A 27936-nucleotide genomic window follows, 5' to 3' on the forward strand; every position below is an offset into this window, starting at 1 on the left:
CTATGCAAAATCAGGCTTTTTGTAGAAGAGCGGAAGGTGCTGGAATACAGATCAAAAATTATAAGTCCATGACAGCTTGCCCTGATTCAACACCCAAACTCAACGGGGTGCAAAAGCCATACTAACCCCACAGCTGTAACACAGTGTTCTGCAAATTTCAAGGCTTTTTGCCCATTGTATGGAGGAGCTTGTTTCTGAAAACTGTACTGGGGGGGTATCAGAGGCACTGATGAGCTTTAGTGGGCACGGGTGATGGGCTGGGGTTGGACTAGCTGATCAGAGTTTTCCAACCTTAACGATTCTCTAATTCTGCAATATGCTGCTATGTCACAGCAACAAGCTTTCCCACAGACACATATACACTGCTCTAGATCTGCGAGGAAGGAATAAGAAAGCCTTTATGAGCAGGCCAGAAATCCAATCTTGAGCTTTATGGGATTCTGACCACCTTGTCAGCAGCACCCTTGAGTGTCAGTGAAGAAAAATAAGGTGGACCTCACTTATCTTAATAGAAAACAGACCAAATCTAATAACCTACTTTAAAAAGTAGCTTTATTTAAATTTCTGTTTTAAATAGATGCATACAAAATAGCTTAATAGAGCTCAATTATTACACCACTCATATTCAAATACAATCTTTAAACCTGACAATTAAAGTTCGAGTGGCAAAGTTTTACCAAAAGGTCATTTTCCATCCTATCTCCTACTCCTTATCCCTATGTTTGATATCAAAACAGGAAGATTAAAGTGTATCTCATGATCTACATTCCTTTTTTTCCCCCTCCTTTCAGCAACAAACAGTAGTGGTAGTGTTAAACAAGGTTATAATATCCTGTTATATTAAAAGCATCACCATTATCTGAACATCTGAAATGATTACATTTTTGTCACAGCACCAACTGAGCTATTTCTTGGATTAGTTTTCAGGTTCCAGATGAGTTCCCATTCTCCCAGATACACACAAGCTCATTTACAGAAACAAAGAGCAGCCTGGATGGATGACTGACTCACCAGACCTACTGGCCATTCATCACAGCATGATGCTTCCACAGAAGACATGCCCTGTTTCTTCTTCCCAGCATAAACTGTTGTGTCATTGATACTGACAGTAGTTTCTCAAAGATGCCTACAAGGGTTGGGTTTCAACACTGAAGCCCTTTGAAAATTCAAGTTGCATTTACATACACAGATGCTTTGCTGTGCCTGATCTTGGTGTTCTGTTTGGTCTGTTTGAGTGCATTTTATGCAAGAGCACTGTAGCAGAAACCAAAAACTTTCCCAATATTGGAATTTATATTATATATCATACATATTTATGCCCTTCTTCACAATCAGTAACAATCAAGATCTTCAGCTGGTGACTTCTGTTGAAAGCTCTCAAGCTACAGCTGCTTCCACAATCATACAACCCAGGGCTTCAGTCTGCTTTTCTCTGGAGGAGAGCACTGACCTGCAGACAGGTAGACAGAAATTCCTTGGCTTTTTTTAAATTAAGCCTCACCAATAAGAAAAAGTAGATTAAATCAAATTCTTATGTTGAGGCTGAAATAAAAATGTCAGTTATCACCCACTTTCCTTCTGAATTGTGTTGCAATTTAACATCTTTAATTTTAAATTTATTATTGCCTCACTTGCTATTTTTCCTCTACGAGACAGATCTTCATAAAATAATTAACTGTACCTCTGAGAAAAGAATTGCTATAAATGGTTAGGTCTGATGGAGGGAGGAGAACAGTCTCCAAAAAGTCCAGATTGTGCTGATAAACATGCCAAGAAAAAGTAGGATCATCAGACAACATCATGTCCAGCCATCAGGATTTATTTCCTCCTTTCCTGAGAAAAACAAACGAGTGTATGATCTGATCTTGGAACGCTGCCTCCAACTGCTTCAAAATCTATTCAGATCTCAAGGTATGGGGACAAAGTAAATGTTTCTTTAATTGTGTACGATGCAGGGCCTAATCAAACATGGCTCTGGCTGCAATCCTTGCCATAACACACTCACCCAATGCCATAAGGCATTGTGCATTTCTCCCAGTGTTACAAGAAGAATCTGACAGTCTGCATCAAGGAGATGCATCGTTTAGGAAAGACTTCTGTGCCCAGACCAGGAGGGCGTAATACATGTCTTGGTTTGTCCTGGGTGTAGAGCATAGAGCAGTATTATTTCTAGTGCTTCTGTTTATGTAGCTGATGGTAACAGAGAACCATGATGAACAAACCTGGAAACCGGTGCTGGAGGTGACTGCAGGGAAACATGCAGAAGCACTCCATGCTCTGAAGAGTGGATGGTGTCGTCCAAAGCAACCAAACGAAAGCAGCCCCAGCTGCCTCCCATGGCACACTTACACAGGGACAAAGATAAAAGCTTACCTCTTGATCTTCAAATGCAAACGGCTTTCCTGGAAGGAAGAGACAGCAGGGGAGAGCCAGAGGACTCCCACAAGAAGGCGTGCTGTGACAATGTGCAGTGAGGCATCCAATAAAGCATTACAATACATTAAACAACACGATTATTCCCAACATCGCTTCCTGCCAATAGGTGAAGCTGGCATTGACTGGATAGATTAAAACCAAACTGACAGATGAACAGGTTTCTGATGCACTATTGTAGACTTTAAAAGGCACAGAGATGCAATGAAAAGCCAGAGCCAAGTAACCTGCTAATTTCCCCTGACTCTTAAGTACACGAAGTATCTCCACGAACATAAACTGCTGTCAGGTAGTCACAGTGGAACAGCATGATTGAGTATTTCTAGGGGCCTTCCTTGACATGGACCCAGATGTTAATCAAAGAGGTTGGGTAAAGAGTAGATGAGCTGTTTAACCTGAAGAACTAAACCTCCTGGTGTACAGACAGCGTCCAGCTATGCCAGCTAGACTGCAAGTACTTGACAGCAAATGGTTTACAGCCTACCTCTGCCAGGGGAACAATTTAAGTATTAGCAGCACGGTTTTTTTTCTGCAATGCTTCCCATTCCCAGACTTCTTTGTAAAGTCTGCAAACAGAGATGCCAATATACCCCATTCTGACCTACATAGAAAACAATTGGACCTGTGTTCCTGCTGTGTTATCAGAGAAATGAATCATTCTCATGTCTCCTCAATGTCCTGGCAAGACAGGGAATTTTCTGCTGGGAAGTGTTAGTTGAATCCTGCACCTACTGCTATCGTGACACCAACTGCATATTTTCTGTTTATCACAGAGAAGAAAAACACCCAGCAGGAAAAGGCTCAGCTTTAAATTCTTCTTTCTGCCAGTACAAACATGGGAGCAAGTGAAGCACAACTTTGAAAGCTCCAGCTTACTGAACTCCAGAAGAAAAAAAGTAATAATAAAGTTCATCAATCTTTTTAGAAAAACAGAATAAAGATTCTAGAGAAAAACATTCACCACACCCCATACATTTACATAATTTGTGCAAATAAGAGGAGTGGCAGTGGCCACACTATAACATCATCTGCTGCTATCTCTGCATCTGAGAAAAATGTCAGGGTTGTGTCCTGCTGTTATTGGAGTCAGGAGGAAAAAACTTGCTGGGAATGGGGAATAGGGAGGACAGTTTGCCTTCTCAGGCTTAAGGATCACATAAAACAAACAGATGACTTCAGAAGCCCCTGGGTCAGCTTGGCAGTGAGAGGTCCCCACTGAATCAGGAAGATTAACTTCAGAAGAAGGCATCCATTCCTACTGGGAGCAAGCAGCTGGCAGCCCTGAGTATTTATAGACTTCTGCAGCAATAGTTGGTAGGTCTGGAAAAGTCTAGGAGATTCTGACTAGGTGTCTCTGAATGAAGTCTGCATTAACCTATGTGATTTGAAGCTTCTCTCTTATCAGCATTTGGAGCATAAAATCATATCACTTATGCCTAACTGCCACATACTTGTAACCCTATACTTGTGGGATAAAACTAAATCAAGACAAACAGAGATGTCTGTATTCTCCCTATATAATTTATAAGGATAAATGCAAGTTTTTTGCCAGGGCAGAGGTCAGAAACTCTAGATAGTCTGCTCGACAATAACAATTCTCTCACCATTAAGAGATATCATTCAGAGTTTGTCAGACATCCAAAAAAATATTTCTGCTTTCTCCATCAGAAACCATGCTTTATGAGTGACATAGCCTTCACATATCACCATGTACTTGGAGAAAATATTAACCATAAAGTGATCTTGGAATGCAAGAAATGCTCCATCTCTAATGACAACTCAATAGAGATCACTTTGACCTTTGTTTTGTTTGGAAGATCCTGAAAGATAAACACCTTTGTTGTGGGAATTTAAGCTGGCCAACACGTAGCTCAGCTTTCTTAGCATTGTTTTCTCGCTTTTCGTTTTTGCAAGTTCTTTAGATGTAGTTTTCTAGACCATCAGGGGTTCTGAGATCAACAGTTAAAAGCATTGCTTTGGGAAATGCATTCTCATTTCAGTATGCAACAAAAACTGCCTACATCTCAGGAAGGAAAGCACCAGATAGTTTACTTTATCGTACTGAAGACTCCAACACCACAAGAGAACAGCAACTTACTGAACAAACACAGAGATCGTCTTACTGTGTTATCTCCTAGAGGAAATATAAAATTAATTGCTGCAAAACACTTTAGAGATTGAGAATATTGTCTACTCTAAAGAGAGGACCTAAAAGCAAATACTCTGTGTGGGAGAAGGGTGAAAGTCTGGTCCTATCTGTAAGCACTGGTTTTTTAGGGTAATTCAGAAAGGTAATATTCCAAGTTCCTAAGCCAACTGCAAGGCAAAGCCTCTTAAAGATGGACTTCATTGCAGAGCTAGAGTAGCTAAGGTCTTTAGTGTCTCCACCAAAGAGATTATGGTCGTTTCAAATGAGATCTTCCTTTCCAAGCTCCTGTATCAAGCAATTAGAGCAAACACGCTTTTGTTGTGTGTCTAGAGATAATTTTCAAAATAAAGAGGCACAAATCACCTAAAGATGTACAAAGCCATTCTCTATACTGTATTTCCAGAGTCACTAAATCCCTGAATCCCATTTCAGGTTGGAGTCACTGATGTTTCTTTTTTGCTTACTGCATAAATACTCACAGTTGCATATATTTAATTTGTGATTACCCTTTCAGTATGCTCTCTCAAATCCCATCCTTTTATAAAAGCACTGCATCACTGGGAGGACTACAGAAAATTAATGGAGGAATTTTTTCAAGGGGACAAAGCATTTTACTTTTTATTGACAGTTTGTTGTACATATTTCTTTCCACTATGTCATTATTTTTGATGAATAATAGGATAGTAATTACCATTTATGTGTGAGACCTATATGAACTCTTCTGGTTCTTTCTTTCACCCTAAAAATCGCCAGTGATAGCTCCTAGAAAAAGACTTCAGAAAATCTAAGTTTAGATGTAAATATATGGAAAGTATTTAAATAATAGTGCTTTTCCATCTAACAATCCAATGTCTAATGTAAAGTCCTCTCCGCAGGAACAGCAGTTCCTGCAGTTTTGCTTCTGTCCAACATAAGAAAAAGAGATACAGAATTACAGGAATTGTTCCACCCTACAGAGTGAGCAACACGAGTGGGAGCCGATGCCTTTGTGATTTGTTGTGCGCTGGCTTCCCCCGTCGGGCTGTGATGATAATACCTACAAGACATATTCTGGGAGTTGATCCATGCAAGATTCCAATATAGGGCTGCACTGTTTACATTTACTACAAATTTGTATGCACAAGAGAGCTCAGCATGGGAACAAAAACCCATCTCTGAAGGCTTTCTGTAAAACAAATTGAACATAATGTTCCCCATAATAACAGTAAAAAACAGAAATCTTTTTCAAAGGGTCGAGTGCCTCAAAGAGCTCGCACCAAATTTCTGTTTTCTAATACTACAGCCAGTGTCAGACAAATGTCTTAGATGAACAAAATTCTTGAAAACATTCGAAGAATTGGTGAGGCCCACCAAGCCTGGTTAATTGATCTCTCTGCAGGCCACAGAAAAGGCAGTGTGAAATGTCAGTCCACGCAGGAGATCAGGCTGCACAAAGTTGCAGTGCAATGGGAGTGCAATGCTCTAAACACTACCCCACTTTCCTTGAACACAGCTTTATTCACTGCTGGTCCCCAAAACATTATGGGCCAAATGAAAAACTACTGTTTAATGATCAAATTAATGTTTAATGATGGGATGACTGGCTAGAGAGGAGCTCTGGAGAAGGATCTGGACGTTCTCGTGGACAACAGGTTGGACATGAGCCAGCAGTTTGCCCTTGTGGGACCTGGGGTTCATTAACAAGAGCAGGGGCAGCAGGTCGAGGGAGCTGATCCTGCCCCCTTACTCTGTCCAGGCAAGGCCACATTTGGACTACTGTGTCCAGTTCTGGGCTCCCCAGTTCAAAAAAGACAGGGATCTCCTAGGAGGAGTCCAGCATAGGACCACAAAGACGATAAATGTCTTAGAGCATCGCTCGTATAGAAAGGCTGAATAACCCACATCTGTTCAGCTTAGGTAAAAGAAGACTGAAAGGGGATCTGATAAATGTTTATAAATAACTAAAGGGAGGTGGGAGGCAAATGGATGAGGCCAGGTTCTCCTTGATAGTGTATAGCACAAGGAGTAATGGCCTAAAACTTGAACATAGGAAGTTACATACAAACATGCAGAAGAACTTTAAGGGTGATGGAGCATTGGAACAGTGAAAATAGAATGGACAGTAAAAAAAGAAGTAGGAGGGAAGAGTATTCATGATCATGATAGTACTGGAGAGATCCCACAAGGAATTAGTGAAGAGAAAGGCATTCATGCACCTGCTGTGATCTCCTCCTGCAGAACAAACTTGACAGAGAACTGTACTCCCACAGTGATACCAAATGATTTCAGATTTGAAGTGGTTAAAAATCCACTTGTAATTAAGGATTTCATAGTGGCATCAAACAAGCTGCCTGTTAGTTGTAGAGAACTAGGCACCATCTATTCACAGAATCACACAGAACCACAGAATTGTAGGGGTTGGAAGGGATCTCTGGAGATCATCTAGTCCTCAGTTCACATCGGAGTGGCAAAGAAGGCAACTTCAGCAGCATGTGAGTTTACCTCCAGGCCCAGGTTAGCCTTGTGTGAATCTTAATCCTTGTTTTCAAGGAGCCTTGAATTATCCACAGTGTCTGGAAGACCTCTGTACTAGAAGAGAGTCTTGGAGGTAATTCAGTGATAAGCAAGATAGAGTCTTTGGAACACAGTTTTCCAGTGAACAAGCTGATTTCACTTAAAAAAACTTCCTGATTGTTGATTCATCAGATCTCAAATGCAGCTCAGGCTAGAAATCCTGAACTTGCTTCAGCTGAACTCGGCACAGACCTGTAATTAGTTTGTTGGCAAAATTATTGAAATATTCTTTGCCTATCTTTCCTGCTCCAAAGGTACATACCTGAACCAGTGTCTCCATATGGTGCTGTGCAGCCCTGCAGATGCCACAGTACAGGCGAAGCTAGCTCAGAAGTGTGCAATATGCTGCTTTTCTGTCATGGCAACCTTGTGTTTACAGCCTCTGGTTTTCCTCCAGATTCTTTTAAAAATTAATGTTTAGGCTGTATTTGAATGTCCTAATCGGGCTCATATGAGTGGCTGTAACTCGGCCAAGCTGGTGAGAGCAGCTTTCAGCTGTGAGCAGTAAAGAGAGGGCTACTGTAAGCACCAGTTAAGTGAGGCAGTGATTGAAAGTAAGGATGCAGGCTGATGGGAACAAGAGAGATTTCAAGAATATCAAAAAGATGAAAGCTGCCTCAAATGTGTGGATGCAAAGGTGTGCAGCCCTGGGGAACAAGTGGGAGGAATTCATGCTGTTGGTACAGCAACACAGGAACAGCAAGATGATGGTGATGGATGGACACGCTCCTCAGGAGGGAAGGGGGGAAGACCTGGGGATGAAGAGGATTGCCCTTTTTGTGAAGGAGTGGCTTGGGCATTTGGGTTGGACAACAGTCTGCCTAAGAGCATGGCTCTCAGGCTGAGAAAAGATGGTAGGAGTGACAGGATGGAGAAAATGTATTACAGTCCTGCTGAGCAGGGTGCTAAGGGAAGTCCAACAGTGGAACAGGTTGTCTGGGAAGGTTGTACAGTCCTCGCCCACAGAAATTTTCAAGACCTGGCTAGATATGGGCCTGAGCAACTTGGTTGGAGCTCACAGCTAATCCTACCAGAGCAGGAGGCTGAATAGGTGCAAAGGTCCCTTCCAACCTGATTTATCCCAGGATCTGAAGTCCAAAGGACAAAACCACAACTGAGGCAGACGAAAAGCACCACCTAAGAAGACCCAACATTGTGACTATGTCTCAGCCAAGAGCATTATGGACAGGTCCTCACACAGCCAAAGGCTGAAGATCACAGCTTTGGAGTCCCATGAAGCCCCAGAGGAATAGTGGAATAGTAGCAATTGCAGCAGAACCCACTCCCGAAACTCTCGTGAGCATCAAAATGTACAGAAAAGGAAAAAAAAAAAACAAAACAAACAACAAGAAAAAAAGCAAACCTGGCAACAAGTGTGAACTTGAAGTTAATGTCCCAGAGAGCATTTTTTCAGGGCAAGGAACTTTGAAATGTTTCCAATTTCTCTCACCAATTAAGAGTCAGGGAATGTAAGATTGCACTAAAAAGTACTCCCAGAGAGGGGAAGGGGCAGAGGGTCAAAAATGTGCTTAATTTACTTATATTCCTTACTCTACATTGCTGGGGAGGACACATGTATCAGCAACAAGTTTGAGAACTAAAACTTACTGCCTCACTCTTGCTGAGACATTGTTTAGAGCCCATGAACTTTTAAGTACAGACCATCTCCACTCTTCTTGACAAACATCCAACCCTTGTTTTTACTGACAGAACCATATTGATGGCTTCTAAACATATCAGTGCAATAAGGCTGCTGCCTTCAGGAAATTATAATCACATCATCCTCTTGATTTGCTACATACACCCCCTCAAGGCAGGGATCCTCTTCTCACAGGTGGTTTCACTGCTTTTCCCTTGACTGCAAGCTGTGTCTGGCAGAAGCTGATCGGCTGCCCTCCACACCCTGCCCTCAGCTTCTTCCAAGGAAGCTGACTGGCTGATTCATATTGCCAAAGAGAACTTTTCCTGCAGGCTTTGCTCAGCAGCTGGCCTCCAGCGCCCTGAACCTGCAGGTACCTGAAACAAGCACCTGTGCACTTTCATTGCTGCAGCAATGCTTTGGACTTCTAGCTTTTCTATTCAGAAGTCGGACTGTAGCCAGGACAATTGTTCAGAACTATTCCCAGAAGAGACAGACAGTCTAAACAGAAACGTGATGCTGAAAAGCTCTGCATATATAGCAACCACGTTTTGCCTTGCCTTTTAAGGAATTCTAAGCAGCTTGAATGCCAATGTACATTTACAAATAAACCATTTTGACCCAAAGTCGTGTTTCAGAGTCATTCAACTGTATAAACAAAATACAAAGTTTATTGGTGTTTGACTACAAGCATCTTATGTCTAAGTGTCAAAATTGTTATAGTCTTTCTATGTGACATCAAACCAGTGTGAATATACTGCAAGTAGGTATAAGCTGTAACAGAGGGCTGTATGCTTCTGTTTCTGTTATGCCATTCTCTTAGTATTGTACTGCAATAGAATTCAGTTGGAAAAGACCTACAAAGACCACAGTATTCAGCTATCTGACCACATCAGGGCTAACCCAATGTTAGAGCATATTGAAGGTATTATCCATGTGTCTCTTCAACAGAGACAAGCACAGGGCATCAACCACCTTGCTAAGGAAAGGAAGGCTGTTCCAGTGTTTGACCATGCTCAGGGTAATGGAATTTTCCTAATGCCATTGGTTCCCAGAAGCGCAGCCCAGCACCTCCCTCTTCTTCCCCTCCTTAGAGAGCTGCAGAGAGCACTGAGGTCACCTCCTGGCCTCCTGTTTTCTCAACTCCTGTTGAGAAAAGTGGCCTCAGCCCCTCCTCACAGGACATCCCTTCCAGCCCTGTCACCTTTGGTGCCTTCCTCTCAAAGCACCTCAATGTAGTTTTAACATCATACAGCCCAGAACTGCACTCAGTATTTCAGGTGAGGCTTCACCAACACTAAATAGTGAGAGTTACCTCCTTTGGCTGGCTATGCTGTGCGCAATGAATCCCCAAAATACATTTACTCCCTTGACTACCAGGGGGCGCTGCTGGCTCACGCTGAGCCCGCTGTCACAGCAGCCCCAGGCCCCTCCTGCTGAGCCGCTCTCCAGCCACCCATCTCCTCGTGTACCCGAGTCCAGCACTGCTCTGTACCAGCTGCAGAATCCAGCATTTTGCTTTGTAGAACATCACGCTGCTGATGGTTGGTTGCCCAGTGCTCGGTTACAATGTGCCTGCTTCAGGCCTCATCCCTCCAGAGAGCCAGCAGCACCTTCCAGTTCAGCATTCTCAGTACATTTGCTGTTGATACACCCACTCCCCAGATATGTAAGACCTTCAGTAAATTCTTGAGAGGTCCTTTGCTCTGGAGTGAACCCTGTCATGTCCTACAAACTACGAGCACTGTGCTGATGCACCTATTCTCTTACACTTATGGTGACCACAGATCATGCTCCCATAGTCACGAATTGTGTCCCTCCAACTCACAGGACCAGCAACCCAAGAACTATCATTAATATTAAAAGCCAGGGCGAAAAGTGCATTAGATGTCTCTGCTTTTTCCTCATTCCAGTTTGTTAGGTAACGATCTTCATCAAGTATCAGCCCAACAGTTTTCCTTAGATCTCCTCTTGCTGTTGAGACACTTAAAAAAATCCTTTTTTGCTGACACAATGGCCAGTGTCAACTCAAGCTGAGCTCTGGCTTTTCTTATTTTCTCTCTACAACTGTGAACTGTAGCTCTTTTAATCTCCCTGACCTTGCTTCCAGAGATCATAGGTTATTTTTCTGCCCATGTCCCAAAAGGAGCTCCCTGTTCAGCAAAGCTGATATTCTCTTCTATTTGCTTGACACAATGGGATTGCTTGCTCCCATGTTTTTAAAAGGTGGTTCTTAAGAAGTGAGCAGCTCTCACAGAGCTCCTGAACTCTCTAAAGCAGATTGCCAGGGGATGCTGCTGACTAGCTCTCTGAGCAGCTTAAACTTTGCTCTCTTAAGATCCAGGGTGGTAACTCTGCTGACCTCTTTTGAACTCAGCTATTTAATGATCGCTGCGGCTCAGACAGCCACCTACCATCACACCTCCCACAAGACTTTCCTTATGCTCAAGACAGTTCTAGAAGGGCAGCTTTCCTAGCTGGCTAAGCACTTGTGACAAGAAGTTATCTTCAGCGTCCTTTAGGAATTTCACAGACTTACCTGTCGCAGTACTCATATATTCCCAGTTTATATCTGGGAAGTTTAAGTCTCCCAAAAGGATGAGTTACCAATCCAGAGATTTATCTTAATTGCTTGTGGAACACAACACCTCACCTCTGTCGCTATGGATGGATGACTGATAGCAGAAACCAACAACCAAATCTGTTTGCTATCCTTCCCCTTAATCCTTGCCAGAGACTCTCTACCACACTGTCTCTATGTGGGGATCTGTTACCTGTTCTATTCAACAGGGAAAGAGACAACTCACAAGTACTGAAGTGTCACCTAATCTTCAAATGCTTCAAAAAGCTTTCAAGTCTACTCCTTAGGAAACAGAAGAAAACATATCTTGGTTCTATAAAGTTTAAGTTAGCAACAGACTGCTTACCGCATCCGTAAGCTTGCTATGAAAATATTTGTATTAGCACCAATAATAAGTTACAGTAAACTTCATCCAGCCTCCAAAAAAGGTCATAGCTTATACACTAGCACAGAGATTTTAAGTAGAAAGCTAAGTTTGAATTTCAAGGCTCAGGAAAGTTAATAGAAGAATTAATTCCTGTGACTAAGATAATAAATCTGTAAGTCATTCTTTGATAGAACATCTAGCAGTGTGAAATGGACACATATGAATATTATTTTAAAACTCAAATAAATTAATGTAGCATTGATCTGTCCCTCAAAGTCTGTTTAGACTGTTAACTGCTGAACTCCTTATCGAGCAGTGTTTTTACAGATACTCTGGAATTACACATTACTTCCTTTATGATCTCTAATAAATATATCTCAGGGAAAAGAGACACGATAACACCAGTTCTGACAAACAAAAAGAAAAGCCCACAACAAAGCATATACCAGAACAGCATTAAAGAATCTAGAAATACTGAAAATGAAAGTTATCATAAACATGAATATTGCATCCGTAGGACAATCTCTCATTTACAGTAATTCTTGTACAGTACTTCTTTAAGAGTCAAAATAACAATCTGTGTAATTGTTCTTATCATGCTTGCCATTTAGTTTTAATGCATCGGTGGCACAAACTGGACAGGCAGAATAATCACAAATCTACCTGAAAATCTGTACTTTGTGTGCTCTCTTTCCATTTCTCTTTCTGTCTTCATTCCTTCCAGCCCCCTCTATACTCCCCTAAAAACACTCTCTTATGGTATAAGCACAAAGAACTCAATGCTTTCTTCAAGGCAGTGAGAAAAGTTGACTCTTGCTGGCCTAGCTGATCTGAAACATGGACAGTCAGCACTCCACTGAATATCTGAAAAGTAAGACAGGACTGTGGGCTCAAGTATGTTACAGGATTTCCTGTGAAATCCCCAAAAGGACAAAAAGAGAAGCAGAGATAGCAAGAGGAAGGTTTTGGTGCTGTCCAGTAGGCAGCAACTTTCAGGAGAGTTGATAAGGCCAGAAGGGCACCAAAAGAAGTCCCCTACTGGAACATGAAGTACAAGCTTAAATTGAAGGCAAAATCAGAAACATGAGCTGATGAGTCGGAACAAGCACTATCTGCATAAAAATAATAAAGATTTGGTTGAAGAAGTTTGAGAACAGGTGGTAAACACAAGCACACCCACTTTTCCAACACAAAACAGGTGCTCTATCCTTGGAGAGCAATAACCTACGAAACTGTAAACCCTGTTATCTAATTCCATCCTCTTTATTTTTGTCTTAGCTCTAGCCCCATGAATTGAAAATAATTACAAAAATAGACACATGCACTTTACTTTTACTGGTTTCCTGCATGTGACTGCAGCAGAAGCAGTGGTTCAAAATTCATCTTAAGATGTACTTTCACTGAAAGGGGGTTACTTCTTGAGCTTTTACTTAACCAAAAAGAACTGAAACAGTTCCCAGTGGCTTTTTCCCATGCTCCTCTTTTCGTTCGTTTTTTTTTCTTTTTTGAAGAGTGACCAAAGTCTACTTCCAAAATGTACCTGTAAAATTTGCATTTTAATGCTCTTCATTCACAAAACACAAGGAAAAGTGAAGAGTAAAGGAGGAGATGATGTACAGAAAGTAGACCTGTAAAAAAAACATCACGATGACAATCAGAGGTCACCCAACTCTCCATTTCACCACAAAAGAAATATTAAAAGCAATATTCTTCAAACTGTGCCACATTCAATTCCTAAAACAGAACAGCAGTTACTGTGTTTTCTGTGCTGAAAGTCACTTTCCCACTGCTTTCTGTACGTTGTTTGCATCACTTAACTTTAAAGAGTCCAAGAGGCTTTTGATTGTTTCACTTCCCATTCCCTTTGTCCTACTCTTCATGGTGTTTGGATTGCTTTTTCCAAATGGTATCAGTACAGCTGCCAGTCCCCAGGGTTCCTTATTGATCATCTGCTGAGTTTTATCTTCCTTCTGTAAAATCCAGGCACTTTCTCTGGCCACAGCAACAAATTTCTCCAGCTGTGGCTGATTAACATTCTTGCTGATATTAAGGTCTTGTTCAAAAGGATTCCAGATATAAAGAGGAGACGACTCAGGTTTATTTACTTCCTTTCCCTGCAGATAGTGTGAAGAAAAAGTTGCACATATGCATCATACGCTGAGCAAGGAACAAATCACTCAAGTGACTACATTGAGAGTTTTCTGACCCAGAAGACCACTTTCTGGGGAAAAAAATAGGCATCATTAATCAAGTTAATTTTCCTGCCAATCTGAGTGTAGGACTCCTGTTCTCTAAATCCTCTTTGTGGTTGCTTTCCTTGCCACACTGAACTTAGATTTCCTTCAAGGCAAAGAATGTACTACAACAACTCACCCTGTCTTTTTGGCCGTTCTCCCACTTGCTTTTCCACAAACCTCAAACTCCACTTGCTGCAATCTACTCCTATCTCTGTTTGTGTAGGGCAGCATGAGTATCAAGTTAACATGCACAGCCTAGTCTGATAAATGACTTCATGAGCTTCACCTGTTCAAATCATTTCTCTCACAGTGCTCACTAAGAGCTGGTACAATAAAGCAAGATTACTGCCCTGGCTGAAATTCTCCCCAGTTCAGTTTATCATTTAAGTACAGAGCTATTTAGACCATGGTCCACTTTTATGCAGTTAGTATGGTAAAATACAAGTTATTGTCAACTATGTAGTTTGCTAGTTATACACACTTCCATCACACTGCTTATCAGCACTCCTCAGGTGACTTGCTCTGCATTACAGCATCTCTACAAGCCTTCCACTGCATGCCCTAGCAGGAACCTAGCAGCTAATGCTAGTCCAGAAGTGTTCACATGCATGCTGCATACCCTTGCTCCAGGGCTAGGACAACTAGTTAAACAGAAGAACATCCACAACGTAGACATTTCCCTTGTCCAGTTCAGGATCAGCACAAGGAGGTTTGTTATGGTGTTGTTTTGGGTTTTTTTTATTATTTTTTTTTTTTAATTATTTTTTAACTTGCCTTTTAAGGCGTAGTGGCAAACAACAGTTATCCAGCTTACTTAGTTTCCAGATTGATCTATATCAGAAAAACAAACAACTTTTATGCCAGAAACTGTTAGTGCTAAAGTAGGAAATGAAACACAACCAAGAGTGACCACACAGCAACAAAGCAACGAAAGCCCTCAGTCTGCAAGAAGCCCAGCAGGAACAGGTATTAGTAGTTACTGTATTTGCATATATGTCTCTATTATGCCTTCATATACATACACACACAGAAATCCCCAAAGAGCATGACTTAATTATATAAAGAAAACAAGATTACAGTGCAGACCTCTTGGTAAGCATACAATCATGTTATCTGTCATGCTCACTGAATTGTAACTAGGCTAACTGAAGGTTGATGGTAACTGCAGCAAGAAACAGAAGTGTAAAAAGCAAGTTTCAAAACTCAGTTTAAATTTTAATGTGGACACTGTTTGGATTTGTACTCACAGCTTGAAATGCAAAGTTTTTAAGTGTGCTATGTTTGTCACTGACTTTTGCTATGACAAATATTGTGACATTTTAAAAGTTCCTGCTTTTTAAAACAGTCACTTTTTATATAGGGTGGTCACAAAAGAATCATAAAGACTTAGCATCATTTCTGCTTTCCAACATATGCAAGTACTGACACAGCACTGTTAAGAATGTTACCATAAGCAATCAGGGTTTGAGGAGAAAGCTCTTCCTTCAAGCAGAGGACTCAGTTTCTGGAAACAACCAATTTGAATGCACACTGCATACATACTTAAAAATGAAAGCAGTCGTTTAACACGGGCAGTTTCTCAAACTGAAGACATCAGAAGTTTAATTGATAACGATGAGAAATTAAAATTCATTTACCTTTCGAAGATTTATGGAATTCTTTCTGAAGTCGAAGTTTCCAAAGTATTGAAAAAAGTCACACAGCAACTCATCTGAGGGAGAGAAAGCAAACCAGCATTGAGCATTACGGAGATGTTTATTGTCAGCACGCTCAGAAAAAGCAAAGGTGATGAAGATTTACCTACCAAGCGTTTCCGTGTTTTTTGTGGGCTTAACCTTGCTGAAGTCGCTCACAAATGAGCAATCATACCCTCCAATTACATGTTTGTCTTTTTCATCTGAAACAAAAATTGCAAGGGTATTTTGAACAGATAAAAAGTAAAATGCCATTGTACATAACAAAATTCAGATATAAGACACGACTGATTTCAATGAACGTATCGTATTAAGTAATGCAAATTACAAACTCATAACAAACTTTAAGGCTAAGATTCAAATTAAATGGTTAAAGATTTAAAAGGAAAAACAAATCTTTGGACAAACTAAGGGAAATTGTATTTTCAAAAACCTACAGGAATAAGGTGTATGACATCTATATATCTCTGAAGTTGAAGCAACAAACATGGTATCTCTGCATACAGAGCTTTATAATACACTAAACCAGTAAAGTTTTCTGAGGTTAATAACTACACAAAGACATCAACAGCTAATCTCAAGCGTCCATCCTCTTTTTCAGAAAAGCTATTAGGAATGTCTTGTAAAAATTTCATAAATAGCTGTTTCGTTATTCTGCGTATACAAGTGCTTCATTTTTGAGAGTCTGTTGGTAACTGCTAATGGAAACATTCAAATAATTTTAAAGCAACAGAAGGCAGACCATCTTCTCAAAGCTTCCAAGGAAGCATGTCAGTAAGCTGTGGAAAAAAGCAAGGAATCAAGAATTTGGGATGTCATTTTCCATGCTTTGTTCAATTAGCTGAAGATAACATGCTCTGAAATTGAAATATTATGACAGTCAGAACAACTTGCTTATTAAGGTAAAAAATTATTTGCAATTGCCCTGAATAGTCTCAAGGACATTACAAAGAGTGTGGGAATACAGGTACACTTGGTGTCTTTAAAACAAAACATAGAATTGTAGAATCACAGAATCACTCAGGTTGGAAAAGACCTTCAAGATCACCAAGTCCAACCGCAACCTATCCGTCCTACCCTAACTCTAACAACCCACCACTAAATCATGTCCCTGAGCACCACATCCAAACAGTTTTTAAACACATCCATGGATGGTGACTCAACCACCTCCTTGGGGAGCCTATTCCAGTGCTTAACAACCCTTTCTGTAAAGAAGTTTTCCTGGTCTCCAACCTGAACTTCCCCTGGCACATATAACAATCTGCACAAAATCCTTAAAACCTGCAGAGACATTTGAAATCTTACGAGTCTGCTGCAAAATAAACAACAAAAAGAAACAGCGTGAGAGCACTGGGAACATAAATGATTTTAAGTTGTCCAAGGCACTCTGAGCAGAATTAAGCACTGTACTGAAAACTGATGTGGTTTGCATTATAGGATAAATTACTTTTACAAAAAGTACATATGAAACTTACACGTTTCCTCAAACATCAGGCACAGGCAATGTATATTGCTACTTGAGAGCACAGAGGAATGGATTGGGTTTATTCCTAACCTTACAAAGTTACAATAATTGTGAGAAATGCCTCAAGCTCTTTCACAAACAGTTGCTCTTACCTGCCAGCTCTTTAAGTTGGTCTAGTGTTGGAATGATAGGTGGCGATCTCTTTTGCAGAAAAAACATGATCATCATGGTTAAAGAGAAGTTTGTAATCCAGGTACCGGGCACACTGTTTGTAAGGCCATGAACACGGGCCCAGCATCGTAAACTGAACACCAGAGCTCTCACACGGGGATCTAAACAGCCGTAAATATACAGGAGTTCTGAACACCTTATAGCAATGCTGAGGAAGAAAAAAGAAGTAAGACGTAAATAATTATGCAATTATTATTATGATGCCAGCGCTGGCTGTTCAGCACAAATTATCAGTTCTAAGGGAAGAGAGCATCAATATAAAAACAAAGAAACAAACAAAAATCCACACATAACTTTTATTCATGAAAAACAAACAAACAAAACAGATGAAAGTGTCTGAAATTGTCCAGGATAATGTATCTGATAACTGCCAATAATAAAAAGGATACAGTTAAACAATAATACTGCACTTGTGCTGTTTCCTGTTTCCTTGTTCCACAGGATAGTGGAAAAGAAAAAAGAACATTATGTATTTGGAGTTAGATCTACACACAGTCGAGGCCAAAACCACATAATTTAGCCATAATTGCCTTTGGACTGTACTAGAGAACATCCCTATCCTAACATAGAGGGGGGAAAAAATCAATACAAAAAATACAAAATAAACTTATCTTACAATCCCACTCTAAAGACTTAACAATTTATTGATTTTCCAACAACTAACGTTTGAAGTTGGATGTCATTCAGTTTGTGACAGCATAAAATGCACTTAATCTTGTTTGAAAATAATTTTGAAGTATTAAAAATGTTATTGGTGTGACTGGAAGAAATTTGAAGTTGTTCAGCAAATTCTTTAAACAAACACAAGCAGACACTGCAGCTGAAAGCAGCAGCTTTGCTCCCAGGTGCTCACTCTTATTTCTGTGTTACCACATCCATTGTGCTGACATGTTGTTCGTAATAACTACCCAAATCCAGGTCCTGCTGCAAAACAACTAATCTGGAAGGACAGAAGTTTTCAGATGGATCAGCTCTGTTTCATCACATGGTTGTACAAACTTTCTTATAGTGTACAAATGGGAGGGCAATATAGAACAGATAATAAATGGAAGGAGAATGTGAGAGCAAGACTTACATTGCAAAACTAGTTTAAAGTGCTTGCTGAACTACCCTGCTCTAATTCCAGTCTTGCACTCAATTCCTCTAAAAATTCACCAAGGCATTTGGGGATGGCTGCTGCATCAAAGCCTTCTAATACCTGCATTTCTAAAGTTTCAATTGTGAGGTTCTCCTTGTGTCCACAAAGATGTCTTATTTCTCCAAGCAACAATACTAACACAGTCCCACAAAACTATCTTTTGCAGAGAATTAAAAAGAAAAAAAAAAAAAAAATCTGCCAGGAAACCTATGCTGACTCTCACTGTGGCTAAATATTAAAAAAATGTTAATGTTGTGACAATACTGAACAAATCTTAGAATCATAGAATCACCAAGGTTGGAAAAGACCTAAAAGATCATCCAGTCCAACCGTTCACCTATTCCCAATAGCTCCTACTAAACCATGTCCCTCAACACAACATCCAGCCTTTCCTTGAACATCCCCAGGGTCAGTGATTCCACCACCTCCCTGGGCAGTCCATTCCAGTGCCTGACCACCCTTGCTGAAAAGTAATACTTCCTCATGTCCAGCCTGAATCTCCCCTGCTGTAGCTTGAAACCATTTCCTCTGATCCTAATATATATATATCGCATATAAATATCACAGAACTCCTGTATACTCTGAAACAGAATGTGGGGTAATTCAGAAAATTCAGTCTGACTGACCTGACTGCATCTGATGTGTGCAAATTACAAAATCTGTAGTAGAAGGTGAGTTGAAAAGAATTTTGAAAGATAATCACTTGTGTTTTACCGTCCCCAACAAACAAAAATGGGGATGTATTTGTTTTTAATTCTGTGATGCGTACATCACAGAATTAAAAACAGATGGATACTGGATTCAGGTGGTTATTTCTTAATAAAGTAAGTGACTGCAAAACAAATAAATCAAATGCTTGACTATCAGCCACTGATTACCTAAAAACATGGGAGCAAGCTGAAAAGGAAAAAAGATGCAGAGAACAATTTGTGAGATGCCTGCTCCCTCTACTGGGTGCTGTTGTGAATGGTACAAATGACAGTAAAACTTCAGGCTGCTTTCTAATGCACAACGTTAATGCAGTATTCCAAATCTTTTGCCCGTAAAAAGGATGCAGAACCCAAAATAACTTGAAATCCAATGACTGCAAATCAGCTGATAATTACTATTATCATGATATGGCTGCTTAATTTGGAAAGCAATCCAAACAAGGCTTTGCATATACATGTACATGAAGAGATGACTGAAGAACCATGTCTGCTTTCAGTTCCTTACAAGACAACCTTATTGGGAAGGCTGTTTTTCAGTTTTTGCTAGCAATTACTTACTACACTGGAGAAACTGATATTTAACACACTGGGAAACAAAATTCTAATAGGCAAAAATATCCCTTTCAGACCCAACATTCATATTTGATAAAAAACACAGAACTGAGTTGGCTGAAAACTTCTCATGACAAGTTTCCAGAACTTAGTATTCACCCTGAACCATTTAAAACCAGGTCTTACCTGTTGCTCACTGACAGGTCGCACTGGAATCCTGTTGGTTGATGGGAGAATTTCACCAGGGGGCAGCGAGCGTTGAGTATCTTCTGTACATTTGAATACCCAGGACCAAAATTGTCAAGACAGTCACCAATTATAGAAAGAATCTTCTGAGTTGCTAACCTTTCCGATGGCAATCTTTTCATCTGATACTCCATTTCAAAGGGACCTTTTTTCTAACGAAAGATTTTGAAAAGTCAACTGTTAGTTCTGGAACTAAAGAGAAATTTAAGAATACTTCTGCAAGATTACAAGAGTTTGCAGAGTAGCAGTGTAGTAGAGTGGATTTTCCAAAGCAGTCTGCAGACCTTGTAAAAAGTTAAACCACACTGCTTTTTCTTGTACAATTCTTTTCTCAGTGATTCAATTTTTCCCACGCTGATAGTGAGTAACTTACTGTGAAGTTGGCTATTCTGATGAGGGTGCAATGCCACTACATTACCTAAAACAGTTCATGTGGGATTCTCAAGACGGCACATATGTTGACTGAAGAAGGTATTACAAGGCAGGAGGGACAAAACACAACCAAACTGTAACTTGCCAATTTCAAACCACCAGTAATTCTATTTCATAACCTCAAAGTACAGTGTACCAGTCAGTACAAGTATAAAGGAAAATGCCTTTTTATTTAAAAATAAAATAAAAAATCAGCACGCGAGTTGCTTGCTGCTTCAAGATGAAGGTTAGTTTCCTGAAGATTTAAAGTAATCACACCAGAGCAGCTGCCTTCTGACATCAGGCGTAAATTTCCCTGTGGATCTTTGAATTTTGAATTGTCACGTGCAGTTTACACCCCAGTAAAACAACCTACAAAATCTGTTCCCTTTATACTCTCTCTCAGTTTTTAAGCCTCAGCTAATTTTGCTTGCTGACCTGATGCTTCATAGTGGCTTATCCTCCCCTCTGAAGCATACGATGAATAGAACATGAATTCACACAATACAAAGAGCATTACATGGTGAATTAATTAGTCCTCCAGGAGACAAGTAAAGGTGGTCACTTTTGTTGTCACCATGCCAGTGCAAAGAATGCAGACCAGCAAAACAGTTCAGAAATCACAGACCTTGCAACCCTTCCTACAGTTACACCTCAGGAACTGAAATTTACGTCCCCGTGATAACAACGAAGGTAACCTTTCCTTACTGCCAACAGAGCTAGCAAATGTGTGAGCGTATCAGAAGAGTGGTCCCTAACCCCACTGGGCTGTGCAGCTTCATGCTACAGCAGTGCTGGCTCAAAGGAGCCTGCAACTATGAACTCTGAGAGAGGTAACAGGAGAAAAAATATAGAGGGACTTGGCTGACACATAGGCATCCTGGGCAGCAGCTCGATATCTTAGAAGCTGGATGGACTTTTTCATGATGAAACAGACGCTCCTAGTTGGTAGAACTTACAGATGGAGTTTTGGTTCCTCTTGTGGGAGAATGAAGTACTGACACCACTTGTGATTCTCCATCAGTTCTTACCATGCCACTCAAAACAGGTTTGAACAAACTACTACTTTGGGGGTAAATTCATTACCCTTGGTAGCTTAAATGTTATTATCAAACACCTGTTGTTACTCTAAACTTATCACAGAACTCTGCTTTAAGTCATTCACTGATCTGCCAAACCACCAGAAGTTGGAAACAAATGCTGTGCTGATAATCTGATCTTGGTAAGGGAACTAATTACTGAAGCACTGATGATATGGACTGAAACATCTCTAGAAAGGCTAAATACTGGGAGAGCAACCATGAACTAGTTGTCCTTGTGATCTGAGGCATCTAAGAACATGTAAAGAAATGCTAATTAAAAAAAAAACTAAGGGAAGTTCTATTGTCTAGGAAATCTGTCATTAGAATGACATCGTTCATTATGTCAATCAAAAGAAAATCTCCTTGTTCTATACCTTGATTTCAAAACTATTTTAGAAGCTGATCTCAAGCACAGCGATGTTAAAGTGAGAATTTCTGTTCCACTGATCTTACAAAATAGGACTGCAGTGACACGAATCATTCAATTTAATCTGAATTTATTAAGCATTCTCTAATACTCCATGATATGGAGGCATGTCATCACTTCAAAATTCAAAACATAAAAAACAACAAAAGAGAAAAAATATTTTACAATGGGCAGCTGTGATTACACTTGCCTCCCTTCTTGATTTGCAAATGTTTTTCAAAACCACAAATAAAAAGTTGACCTCTCAGGATAAATGACATCAACAGCCAAATGTTCTTTTTCATGGCGTTAATACAGGAATCGTAGACTCACAAGGTTGGAAACGACCTACAAGATCATCCAGTCCAACCGTCTCCTCATCACCATTGCCTCCACCAGCACTAAACCACATCACACAGCACGTCATCCAGATGCCTCTTGAACACCGCCAGGGACGGCGACTCCACCACCTCCCTGGGCAGCCATTCCAGTGCCTGACCACTCTGAGAGAAAAAGTTCTTCCTTATGTCCAACCTAAACCTCCTCTGATACAACTTGCGGCCATTACCCCGTGTCCTGCTCGTTGCCTGGGAGAAGAGGCCAGATCCCTCTTCACCACAGCCTCCCTTCAGGAGGTTGTACAGTGCAGTGAGGTCTCCCCTGAGCCTCCTCTTCTCCACACTGAACAATCCCAGCTCCCTCAGCCATAAAACTTGTGCTCCAGACCCCTCACCAGTTTAAAAAGATTAAAAAACAAAAAAAACAAAAAACAAAACAGTTAGGACTTCTGCAGAACAATGACCAATTTGATGATCTCTCTTCCAGCTTTCACACATTAAGTCATACATTTTAGGTATACTCATTTTTCTCAGAACTGGGATTAATGCCCTGCTGAAGTACATGTGCTCAGAGAAATCATATGCTTACCAATCCAACACAGTTTCTAATACCAGTCTGACTGAACAACAGATATATGCATATAAAAAGGATTAAAACAAATGTTAAACTGTGGGAAAGATGTTTTCACACCTAAGATTCACCATGACCCACTGCCTTTTTTCCTTAGGCCTGTTTTGTAATTCTGAATTCATCTTCTTCATTGCAAGACTGCCTTCAGAGTACGAGTTTTCTTTTGAAAGTATGACATGAAAGAAGGATTTTACTGCTGCACAGCATCAATACCAAATTCAGCTAGTTACAATATGTGCTTTGAAAACAGGCATTTTATACTTAGATTTTTTCCCCAAAACTCAAGAGGCAACTAAATGTAAAGGGTTCTTGGATTTTAACCCTTCCAACAAACTCTCAGTCATCCTGTCTTTCTGCTGACATATCTTTCATTATAATCAATCACTGCAATAAAAATGAAAACTCTGAATTGAAGGCATATTTCTTTAAAAATCAAAAACAGGGCAAAACAGAAGTAGCACAGAAAAGTTGAGCAAATCAGCTTTCAAAGTGTCCCAATTCTCACCTCCTTTCGTATTTCCTTCTCCAATTCAAAAGGAATTGCCTACATGCACCAGGACTAAGATACAATCCATTCTAAACAACCTTTACAATCTGAAGCTGCCTGAATCCCAATACAGGGATACACAGCAGAGATTTCCACATCCTCGCATGGGTGAAGACACGGTTAAGATAAAATTTAATACGTGTGCTGAAGAAAGCAATGCTGTTCCCTGAGTATTGCTTATTGGCAGTCTTGTGTAACCATCCAACTTCTCAAGATACAGATGGAAATTCTGCATTTGGTAAGCAAATTCAAGTGAACATATTTCAATTTCAAGCCTCTACACTTGCTTAGTAAGCATCACTTGTCTTGGTGCTAACTGCAGTGTTATCAATGAGATAATCAAATAATTACAAAGTACATTATGGAAAGTGTGACAACTAAGGACGTCCGCATTATTATTTGGCTCAGCTCCTGTTTCACTCCTAGGTCCTACTCCCAGCACACCCTCAGGTTCCTTCCATGAGTAACCCAAACCAATTCCCTTCTCAATGAAACCATAGGATGCTAACACTATAAATTGTCTCCGGACAGACACTGCAAACGTGAACAGCACTAACTGCAATTATCCACCAGCATTACCCCAGCAGGTCCCAACACCTCCACACACCCTTGGAGGTAATGTTTCTGTAGCACTGTTACAGTAACTTTTTAATCTGAGGAAAAACGATCTGACAGCACTCTCAAAATGCACACACACACACACACACACACATGCATAAGATTATTATGTATCAGGATAGAGAGGACCCTAACAATCACAGCCCAGTATTGGTCAAGTCCAGCAACTCCAGAAAAGAAAAAAGCAGCAGGATTGGAAGGTCTGGTATTGCTGAATTAGCTTTGGAGGATGAAGGTTTTCTTCAGTCTGACAGTACACACAAAGTCTGCACAACCAGCAAATTATTTTCTTCCTATTACAAAGAATGAGGACTGGAGCCGCCAGCATCATCTTACCATTTTTGTAGGATGCTTCTGTATATCACGGAAGTCCAGAAACATGTCCACATCACACCCCAATTTGCCAAAGGTGTTCACTGAAGAGCCAAATGGCTTTACAGTGCTGTCTGGAAAATACGCGCGTGCAAAATCCCGAACCAGAGAACAGGCCAGGTATCGGAGCTTGATGTTTTCTTCTGTAAGTTGATACTCATCCAGCAGAGTGTACATTTGACTGCTTACCTATTTAAGAAAATAAACATTGCTAAAGCATAGCGACCCATCTTCTGCCTACCGATATATATTTTTATCCACTTACTATCACTGCTCTTAAACAACTTAGACTCAAACAAGTTTATTTCCTACAGACAAAATTATTGTAAGCATCAGTCATTTTTTTCTATTTGTTTCAATGCATGACAGCCATTGCCACAATTCTAACAGGGGTGATTTTTTTAACAGAAAAAAAATGCTTTAGAAGCTTCACATGACCACTTGCAAATGTTACATGGACAAGGTTTGTTTTCATTTGAGAGAACTTATACTTACACTGTCTGCACGACAAAGCTTTGGAATAAGCTCATTCACTGGAATGTGAGACTGAGGAGAGAGGTTGACTGGCCTTTCTTCAGCAGCTTGACTACCGGGGTTTTTCAGCGTGAAAGTAAAAAGTCTGGATTTATATGGGACAACATGATGCTCAGCAGCCCTTGGAATTCCAGTAACAGCCTGTAGTGAGGCTACACTGCTCTTCTCTGAAAATTCTATTAAAGCATGAATACCCTAAAATATTAAAAATGGAAACAGTGTTAGATAAATGCATATGAGCATTGAACTGATTGCACTCACATTATTCAGATCTGCCTGGGAATACTATGGCATATTAGTAAGAGTCCTGAAGCTGAATGGCAGCTTCTGCACGTTAATACTTTAAAGATAATTTTATACAAAACATCAAAAAAATTTAAGCTGTTATTCTTGATAGTAAGCACTAAATCTACCTTCAAAAAGAAGCATAACAAAGGGTTAGCTCTATTTTTCAGACAATCAGCAGTGCAATATTAAAATTTCAAACATTTGGCACAAAATCTTTGGCGAGATTCACTTAAAAACAGGCATTGCTTAGGAATTTAAACACACAAATTTGTTGTGCAACATCTTGTAAACAATAATAAAGACAAAAACTAGTTGAATATATTGTGTTTAACATGCATAACTTAGATGTATGAAGGCTTGACCAAACGATTGTGTTTGTTTTCATCCAAGTTTAGATTCTAGTTTGTATTGTCAGCTACTTACACGATTTTCAAAAAAGAAGTAATTGTCAATGTTTCCATGACTGGATAAATACTGCAGTAATTTTTTTTCATTAAGTTTTGATGGGCACTTAATTAACACACTCCGATCTGCCTGTTCCAATCGTTCTGTCTGAACCTCAGTGAATGTCTTCTTCCTGCTACTGACTTCAGCATCTGTAAGAAGAAACAAGCATCAAGCTTTCCTTCTACACAAATATATAAAACTGATTTTTGTTCTCTGCTCTGGGTTTGCTCTTGCACTCTGGGAGGATCACAGCAAAACAGAAAACTCCAGAGAGAAAGAAATACATTCAGAAGTGTATTTCTCTCATAAATGTATACATTTTCTAAGAACAAAGAATAGAAAATGTAGGATGGAAACAATATTGACCTTCCTCGATACCACAGGACATCTGATGATATGAGGAATCTTTGGTCTCTGATTTACTACTCACCATTCAGCATGTGAGTCCAGCATCAGCACCGGACAGAGCTACACTGTTAGCAAGCTGCTCTAAAAAGATAATGCCTCTTTGCCACCACAAAAACAGCACTTTCACCTTTGGAACAATTCTACACTTGGTTATTTTTACAACTCATCATCTTCCTTTACAGCAAACTCCTACACAAAATTTTCTTTCTGTACTGTATTTTCATCAACTCACTTCAAATAACGCGCAGAACAGTCACACCTTGCCACACTACTGGCAATCTATACTACTGCTGCTGACAGTCAACAAAATCAGCATGGAAATAAGATATGCTGGAAGATCCAGAAATACAGAAAACACATCCCAAACCGGAATTATAATTGCAAACCTGCACAACTCAAATAATCAAACGACCACACCATGTTACATGTCTAAGGCTTCCTGTTCACACTACCATTCATAATTCAAGATTGGGAAGACAGAGAGCATGCAGCTATTTCCCTGTGGCTACCACTTGCTACAAAGATTCAATAGGCTGCTTTCTTTGACTTTGCGGATTGAAGAAGATCTTCTAACCAAACCTGTTAGCATCTATACTTATGTAAAAAAAAAAAAAAGAAGTTCTATGGTTTCTTTCTGCCTTTTACACGAGCTTGTAAACACAAAGCAGCTGTTTCCACAGCTTAGTTGTACGTAGCACCTCTCATCAAAATAATGAAGAGGCACAAGTCACTGAGTATCAACAGTAGACAGTCCTCAGATGAATGTGTTCATTTTAAATGCTTGAGACGCAGTCCTCATTGCTTTCTTTCTTTTTCTGTACAATGTTTCAGGTTTGTGTCATAGCCTTGCAGTCACCAAACAGGTGCTCACCTGCACTGCTACTGGTCCCCAGCGGTGCTCAATGCACCCTAATGCTGCCCTCTGTGATACCGACATACCTGTTCACATAGCATGGAGCAAACCAGGTGAGACAAACGACCTAATGCATACACCAAAACAAGAGCATTAACTGAAATCTGGACGTAGTCCTTCACCCAACTTGCTGCATGCTTGTTAATCCAGGGACAGAAACACCACAGAATTGTGTTTTTTCTGTGTGACTGTCATACTACAGCCCAGCCTTCCCCGCTACAGAACTACAGAATGCCTCTCAGGCTCAGAAACACGAGCATACACGTGGCCGCCGAAGGCCTTTCCAGCTCTGACTCAGGCGCACGGGCACAGGCTGGCTGCAGGGACCGAGCTGCACAGCACGGCCACGGCACACCGCTCAGCCCTCTCTGCTCCGTGACTCGTCCTGAAGGCGCAGCTAAACCCCTGGGTTGCTCAGCGGGACGGCCATCTCCGCTTAACCCACCTCCGGCCTCCACGCACGCAGTACGCCCAGGCCGGGCCGCGGGCCCCGCTCTCCCGGCTGCACTCCGAGCCGGGAGGTCACACGCCGACCCCGCCGCCCTCGGCCGGTCTCAGCCGGGACGCCGCGACCAGCGGACGCCCCGCGGCCTCTCCCGGAGCGTCACCGCCCGTCCGCCCGCCCCCCAAGAGGACACACGACGGCCCGAGGCGAGCAGGGAGCGCGGCGCGGCCCGCACCGCCTCACCTGCCTCCTCGGCGCCGCCCGCCCGCTGCAGCGCGGGCCCCGAGGAGCCGAGGCGGGCGGCCGCCGGGCCGGGGGGCAGCAGGCGGCCCCGCAGCAGGCACAGAGCCCGCCCTCCCGCGCGCTGCGCCATCGCCCGGCCGTTCCGTGCCGCCTGCCGGCATCGCGCACGCGCACAGCGCCCGGCCTACGGCAGCCGGCGGGGCTCAACCCGGCGCCTCCGCGCGTCTCTCGGCAGGAGTCGTGTAGACCTGGGGGGAG

The 27936-nt window shown here is 41.1% G+C and overlaps 1 protein-coding gene across 2 annotated transcripts; it reads right to left on the minus strand.

The window, feature by feature from the left end:
* Positions 1-534: 534 nt before the first annotated feature.
* MTPAP (mitochondrial poly(A) polymerase) lies at positions 535-27822 on the minus strand. 2 transcript variants are annotated; one of them, XM_052693814.1, is made up of 9 exons: positions 27679-27822; positions 25646-25818; positions 24896-25129; positions 24365-24589; positions 19936-20147; positions 17271-17497; positions 15764-15856; positions 15597-15670; positions 535-13836 (listed from the first exon to the last, which is right to left on the minus strand). In XM_052693814.1, the coding sequence occupies exons 1-9, from the start codon at positions 27806-27808 to the stop codon at positions 13498-13500; spliced, it is 1707 nt and encodes a 568-aa protein (XP_052549774.1). In that variant the 5' UTR covers positions 27809-27822; the 3' UTR covers positions 535-13497. The 2 variants fall into 2 exon arrangements, with proteins under 2 accessions (XP_052549774.1, XP_052549775.1); XM_052693815.1 differs by lacking the exon at positions 535-13836 and adding an exon at positions 13881-15500.
* Between the last annotated feature and the right edge of the window lie 114 nt (positions 27823-27936).

Source organism: Tympanuchus pallidicinctus, unplaced genomic scaffold (genome assembly GCF_026119805.1).
Source record: "Tympanuchus pallidicinctus isolate F22 unplaced genomic scaffold, pur_lepc_1.0 scaffold3, whole genome shotgun sequence".
Classification (NCBI taxonomy): Eukaryota; Metazoa; Chordata; class Aves; order Galliformes; family Phasianidae; genus Tympanuchus; species Tympanuchus pallidicinctus.

Coding starts and splice junctions, on each gene's coding strand:
- MTPAP (XM_052693814.1), bottom strand. CDS start 27,808: ATGGCGCAGCGCGCGGGAGGGCGGGCTCTGTGCCTGCTGCGGGGCCGC. Junction 25,130..25,645: donor ACTTCTTTTTTGAAAATCGT/GTAAGTAGCTGA, acceptor TTAATATTTTAG/GGTATTCATGCTTTAATAGA. Junction 17,498..19,935: donor GACCTGTCAGTGAGCAACAG/GTAAGACCTGGT, acceptor TTTCTTCCTCAG/CATTGCTATAAGGTGTTCAG.